The following is a 7,500-nucleotide window of genomic DNA, read 5'->3' as shown; positions in this document are numbered from 1 at the left end:
GAACAAACAAACAAACGCACGAACAAACAGACAAACGCACGAACAAACAAACAAACGCACGAACAAACAAACATACGCACGAACAAACAAACAAACGCACGAACAAACAGACAAACGCACGAACAAACAAATAAACGCACGAACAAACAAACGGACGAACAAACAGACAAACGCACGAACAAACAAACAAACGGACGAACAAACAGACAAACGCACGAACAAACAAACAAACGCACGAACAAACAGACAAACGCACGAACAAACAAACAAACGCACGAACAAACAAACATACGCACGAACAAACAAATAAACGCACGAACAGACAAACAAACGGACGAACAAACAGACAAACGCACGAACAAACAAACAAACGCACGAACAAACAAACAAACGAATACCTATATACACCCCCCCCTCTCCCACGTCCTGCACACTGACCCCCCTCAAGTAGTCCTGCTCTATTTTCCCATATTTCTCATTGCTTCGTTCTTGTTCATTCCTCTTCGCGAACTTTTTTTTCGCTGACGTATAGAGCTCTCCTACCTTTCGCTGTGAAAGAGGAGACTGAAACGGGAAGGGTGAATATAGAAAAGACGGCTAAATGCAGATATGAAGTTAAATACAGAAGATAAAGTAAATACAGAAAAGGAGGTAAATACAGAGAGCAAGGTAAGTATGATTGAGAAGGAACATGCAGAAAAGAAGGTAAATACAAAAAAGGAAGAATGCAGGAGATAAATACAGACAGAAAGGGAATGTGACCGCCCCCCCCCCCCCCTCTCCCGCAGGATGACAACGGACAGCACCGGCGCCACGACCGTCACGAAGGAGGCCAGCGGTCACAGCTCGGGCACGGCAGCCAAGGACGGTGTCGTGACGGACCACAAGAGCTCCTCCTTCAACACAGGCCCTCAGACCACCACTGTCTCCGGTTCAGCCTTGGCCTCGCGCAAGGTAGGTGTCCGGGCGTCTCCTCTGGTGGGCTGTGTCATTGGGTTTTCCTGACGGTGGTTGTGTTTCTATGCTCCCGCGTCGTCAGCCATCTTGGTCTGTAGCGACGCTGATCGAGGACGCTGTGTTATGTTTTTTTCAGGTTTCAAGTTGCTGGGGATTGATTATTTTTATGATACGTCGTTTTGCATTTTTCTTCTATCCGTGTTTCATTTTTTTGATCTGTGTCGATGAAGGAAAATTGCATGATTATAAAAGAGAAGAAAAAAAACACACTACCGTCACAAGGATTTCCAACGCGTGTTCATTTTTCATCGGGCGATTAATCTTCCAAGGAAACGCGGCTTCCACTTCACTGCTGCCGACTGTCAGGCCAAACAGCCTTCAGAGACAGAAAAAAGCGGGGCGGAGAGAATGAAATGAATGAGATTCACCGACAACGAAAAATGGATGGAGATTTGCCCGAATTAAGATGCCATATATTAAAACAAATGTCGCGCTGATAGCTTGGATCACTTTTATAACTAGACGCGGACATGTGAGCGAGGTTCCGGAGTGTATAAGTAATCTCTTGATAAGATTTCTGACATGTTATAGACGGTTTTATGGCTGCTGCGAGCCATTATTCGACCGTCCGGCCATATGCCACTTGTAAGAGAAGAGAGAGAGGCACTCACACATAAACAATGTGTGTGTGTGTGTGTGTGTGTGTGTGTGTGTGTGTGTGTGTGTGTGTGTGTGTGTGTGTGTGTGTGTGTGTGTGTGTGAGAGAGAGAGAGAGAGAGAGAGAGAGAGAGAGAGAGAGAGAGAGAGAGAGAGAGAGAGAGAGAGAGAGAGAAAGAGAGAGAGAAAGAGAGAGGAGAGGGGAAAATAGAAAGAAAGAGAGCGAAAGGAGAACAGAGAAAGATAGAGAAGAGAAGAGAAGAGAAAGAAAGAAAAAAAAAACCCGAAGGATGAACCAAATGAGCAATTAAAAAAAGAGTAAAGATGGAGCAAAATATTTAAAAATAATAATAATAAAAATCCCGCGGACACTGAAAGAGAAGTCAATCCGAAATCCCTCTTTACAGCTCCCCAATGACGTCACGAATGGCGCTCTAAAATGACCTGTGACTCGTCCCCCCCCCCCCCCCCCACACACACACACACCCTTTGCTTAGAAGACCAGAAATTAATGGTGCGAGTCATGGGCGCGAATACGGAGACTTTACGTCGTGTCATGACGCGTGACAGATGTGCCCTGGGGGTGTTACGTCAGCGAGTGTGTATTTGCATGTGTGTGTAAAAGAGAGTGAGAGAGAGAGAGAGAGAGAGAGAGAGAGAGAGAGAGAGAGAGAGAGAGAGAGAGAGAGAGAGAGAGAGAGAGAGAGAGAGAGATGAAGACAGACACAAACACGGGCAGACACAGTCACAGAGCATATGTATGTACGTACGTGCGCGCGCGTGTGATGCCTCGGAGTAGCGAATTGACCATCTGCCGCGCCATCTGGCATCGCCCGTGAATCAGGCGCAGTCATGTGACGTCGCGCCAGTCAGAGATGTCACAAATTCCACCAGAGTGATCATGAGAAGATTCCCATGTTATTGCTTTCAAAGAGAGAAAGGGAGGGAGGGATATATTTATATATATATATATATATATATATATATACATATATATACACATATATATACACAATATATATATATACATATACATATATATATATACAATATATATATATATATATATATATATATATATGTGTGTATGTGTGTGTGTGTGTGTGTGTGTGTGTGTGTGTGTGTGTGTGTGTGTGTGTGTGTGTGTGTGTGTGTGTGTGTGTGTGTTTGTGATGAGAGAGAGAGAGAGAACGCTATGGCTCCTCACCATCATCATCATCACCACCACCACTGTCAACACCATCGTCAAAATACGTTTTTTTTTCTCTCTCTCTCTCTCTTCTCTCTCTACTTTCCGTTCTCATTTACCTTGCAGCGGGACTAATGCGGTTTTGTTGACTGATAGAAACCTCACAAAAATTAATCGCCTTACAAACTCGTGTGTGTGTGTTTATCTGTTTATGTGTAGGGGGCCTTGTGTGTGTGTGTGTGTGTGTGTGCGTGTGTGTGTGTGTGTGTGTGTGTGAGAGTGTGTGTGTGTGTGTGCGTGTGCGCGTTTGTTTGTTTGTTTTCTGTTTGTTTTCTGTTTATATATTTGTTTGTGTATGTGTATGTTCGTCCGTGTGTGTTTGTATTTTGTGTGTAGTTGTTTGTATTTAAAAGTCTAATATTATCAATTTACTCTCACATCTGAGGAAGAGAGGAATGTAAGCGGGTGGGGGGGGGGTACCTACGATAAGGACCCCCCTCCCCTCTGGAAGGACTAAATTTAGGCCGCCATTCATAGTGAGATAGGCCTTATTAACAGTCTGCTGGTTGGCACTATCTTGTTTCAAACACGACCGACGGCTTCCTCTTTCCTTAACCCCCCCACCTACCCCTACCCCCCTCCCTTCCCCTCCTCTCCCCCGTTCCTTCGTTACCCTCCTTCCTCCCGCCTCTCCCCCCCTCCCCTCCCTTCCCCTCTCCCTCTCCCTCTCTTTCCTCTTCTCCTATTCCCTACCTCCCCCCCTTTCCCCTCTCAACCCCCCCTACCCCACCCCCCCCTTTCCCCTAATCCTTTCTCTTGTTACTTCTAATGTTCTCTTGCTATTTATAGGCCTATGCCCTTTAACAGGCCTTGCTTCCTTTGCCCCGCGTGCTTGTGTGTGTGTGTGTGTGTGTTTGTGTATGTTTATGTGTAAATGTGTCTGTGTGTCTGATTGTCTTTCTATCTGTATGTCTGCGTGTGTTTGTTTGTCTGTGTGTGTATGTGTGTTTGTTTGTGTGTGTGTGTGTGTGTGTGTGTGTGTGTGTGTGTGTGTGTGTGCGTGCGTGCATGTGCGTGTGTATACATCCATGCACGTGTACGTCTGCTTGTCCCTCGCTCTCTGTCTGTTTGTCTGTCTGTCAGTGTCTGTCACTTTGATCTGTATCCAACGTATCTCGCCCATATCATTCGCCGTCACACGCCCACGAGCACCCTCCGCGGGCGTGCAAGCAGCTAGAGTCATCCATCGCTACATAGAAACCTCTATAGAACCTTTTCCAAAACAACTGTAATAAGATCCATATTTTTTAAGAGTCGTATTATTGACTTGGTTGCGCGTGCGGTTGAGCTGTTGCATAATGTCTTATTTCATTGTTGTAGGTCATTATTTTTTTATATTTGTTGTTTAGCTCTTTTTTGAAAAGAGTCGCCAGTTTATGTATCGACCCCCATGTGTGTGTATATATATATATATATATATATATATATATATATATATATATATATATACACGCATATATATGTGTGTGTATAGTAATAATGACAATAATAATAACAATGATGATAATAATAATAATAATGATAATAATAATAATAATAATAAATCTATAACAAACCGGAAAATTCGTCTCGAGGTTCAAGTCAATTCTCGACCTCGCTCTCGGCAAGTTCTGGTCTCGTCGAGGTGGAACTTGTCTTCTGACTGCCAAAGTTTTTCTTCTCCCTCTTCCTTTTCTTCGCTGTTCGCGGTATCCCTTTCTTTTCTTATTTTCTCTGTTTTATTTCTTATTCGATTTATTTTATCTCTCATTTCTTCGTCTTCTCGTTCTTTTATTCTCTTCTTTTATCTCTTCATCTTTCTTTTTTTCTCATTTTGTATTTCTTCTAATTCTTCCTCTTTATTTTTTATTTCCATATCCCTTTCTTCCTTTGTGTTTTCTTGTTATTCATAGTCATCACCTTCCCCTCCCTCATAATTAATATATTTCGACTAGAAAGTAGTTTGATGGAGTGATACACGTGTCACAAATCAGCGGTTTAGTCATCCTGTCAGCGGATCGAAGGGGAAGGGCGGGGATCGAAGGGGCGTCGAGCTGCGAAGGGGCGCCGATTAGGAGTGTGAGGTCAGTGGCGACTCATGGCCGCGCGCCAAAGGGAGCCAGCAGAAGACAGACACGGAAGCGGGGGTTGAGCTCAGCTTAAGCGACGTGTGTTTTCCGTCCCCCCTTATCGCGTGGTGTGCATGTTCAGGGCCTCGGCGGGACTGATAAGGGGCGAAGGGGGTAAAGGAGGGGTCGGGTGGAGGCGGTGTGGGTATCGAGGGCACGTGCGGCGGGCGGCGGCGTGCTGAGGGCCTATTTATATCCCGCCCAGCACATACCCGCTCGGCCATCCCATCTTCCATACCCAAGCTTATAGCGAGCTTTTCATAACTGTCCTTGAGTGGAGACCTAGAGACGTGGGCGTGGGTGGAAGGGTAGGTGGGCTGGAGGGGGCACGGGCCAGGTGATGGGCGTACAGGCGTGATATGGGTCTGGTGGGCAGGGGCGCAGGGCAGGCCGAGAGAGAGTCCGGGCAGTCAACGCTAGGCCAGTGCTGGGGACACACACGCGCTCGCCGCCGTCCCACCTCGCCTCTGAACGCCGCCGCCAAGCCGAGGTCGCGCCGGCGTGGCTTCGACCCGTCGCCCTCAGGAACCACCGCCACCAGGAACTATCAGCCGCGGCAGGAGGACCCCGACCGCCGCGCTCCCGCCCCTCGAGGCTACCCCGCCCACGACACACAGGTCGGTTCCTTGCTCGCCCTTTGGAGTCGAAGTCGTGGCGCGTCCCCGCAGCGGCGCTCGTGTGGAAGGGATTATAATTCACAAGGAAGACGTCCTGGTGCGTCCCTTGGCACAATGGCTGCTCCCACACCTGGCTGCACGCGCCCTGCACTCGCACTTCGCCGCCAGCGACGCGGGGCCTCTGCCTCTCGACCAATACACATGGCCCTCGACTGCGAGTGGAGCCCGACACTTTGTCACGCCCACAGTCTCACACACACATGGCCGCCCACATACGCCACCACAAGCCGTGGCCGACACCTTGATGAACACCTGATGCCCCCACCCCCCTCTCGCCCCAACGCCAACACCTGACTCACATATCAAGTATAATCGACGAAGTACTTTCTGTACCAAATACATCCATTTTACATTCCTCGATGTCCTCTTAGCCACCCGAACTGCTGCTCCCGATGTTTTTGTCTTCCTCTGCAGCTGTTCCGGCAAGTAAAAGTGTACAACTGTTCTCTTGGCGTGCGGGAAGTGGGGTCCCTATGTCCCAAGCCTTGAAGGATGGGTTTTTGATCCTGTACACGCGGGGGATGGAACACTGTACACCGGGATTTCCTGCGACATGCAAAGTGATTTTCCTCTTCGTTGAATGCTCTCATTTCGACCAGACATGTATAGATAAATACAAAATGCCAACGAGTGTCCTTTTACAAACACTGTAGCCAAAACAAGCAGTGATTTCTCTTCTCTTTATCTTTTCGTATTTGTGTTGGGGACCATTCATTTTCTGTTTTCCTGGCTACATTTTAGGTCGCATTTTCTGCTTTTTTTTGTATAACCGACTAACACAGAAGTTAAGCGTACCAACGATCGAGCGTGTGAGTGTGCGACTAAAAGATGTCGCGTACATATTAGGCCGTGCATGTGTGTCTGACTTAGACCCTCGCGTGTGGGTTCTTGAAATATCGAAAGGAAAGAATGTATTCGGAAATGTTTGTGCTGTTGTGATAGACTGTTGTGATATCGTACTAGAGGTCGCTGCCCCATGGGCTTGGCGAGAGCCTGAAGGAGGAGGAGTGGGTGTGTGAAATCGAAAGACAAATGAAAGGAGAGAGAAGTGAGTGAATGAAATAAAAATCTAAAAAAGAGTGTAAGTAGAACAAGTGGAAAGAGAGACGGTGATGAACAGGAGAAAGACAGCAAAAGGCCAAGGAGCCAGCAACCAGAAGGGAAAAGTGTGTAGGGTGCTGGCAACGTGCGGTATGGAGGCTAAATATGGTAGTGAATAGTGCTGTTGAGGTGGTATGGTGTCGCGTGTTAGACATGGTGCTTGAAGCTGTGTTATGGGGGATGTAAGTAGTAAATGTGTGCTGTGATTGATGATTAAGGACGCTTTTAGATGTGTGTTGTTATGGTAAAAACTATTTAGTGAGAGAATGATATTACATGTACCATGTAAGTGAAGAGGAGGTACAGAAAATTGAAGATAAATAGATAGAGAATGAAGTAAATGGTGTGTGTGTTTGAAAGAGAGAGAGAGAGAGAGAGAGAGAGAGAGAGAGAGAGAGAGAGAGAGAGAGAGAGAGAGAGAGAGAGAGAGAGAGAGTGAGAGAGTGAGAGAGAGAGAGAGAGAACATAATGTGAGAGAGAAATATAACTTTTCAAACACTCGACCGTCTGGCGTTTGGGAGTTGTGGGAGAAGGGGGGGGGGGGAGGGAGAAAGGGAATTCCCGAATAAACTCAAGTTCCCAGAAGAATTTCCAAGTCCGAGAAAAAGGCAAGGAGAGACGGAGGCGTTGGCAGAAAGACAAGAAAGCTGGCCAAGACTTTGATAACTAGCGGCGTTAATGCGGACAGGTGGTCAAGATGGTGCAGGGGTCATGACAGGTGGTGCACTCTCGTGACGGTGGCCTCGATAGG

At 47.0% G+C, this 7,500-nt stretch overlaps 1 protein-coding gene across 2 annotated transcripts in view; it reads left to right on the top strand.

The window, feature by feature from the left end:
- The window catches only part of LOC125035796 (titin-like), a 97,478-nt gene that overhangs the window by 29,373 nt on the left and 60,605 nt on the right, over positions 1 to 7,500 (top strand). For both annotated transcript variants that reach the window (XM_047628013.1, XM_047628012.1), the window contains exon 5: positions 789 to 954. In XM_047628013.1, coding sequence (XP_047483969.1) covers positions 789 to 954 — 166 coding nt within the window. The remainder of the gene's footprint in view (positions 1 to 788; positions 955 to 7,500) is intronic.

Source organism: Penaeus chinensis, chromosome 20 (genome assembly GCF_019202785.1).
Source record: "Penaeus chinensis breed Huanghai No. 1 chromosome 20, ASM1920278v2, whole genome shotgun sequence".
NCBI lineage: Eukaryota > Metazoa > Arthropoda > Malacostraca > Decapoda > Penaeidae > Penaeus > Penaeus chinensis.
This window is presented reverse-complemented; position numbering and strand designations above follow the sequence as displayed.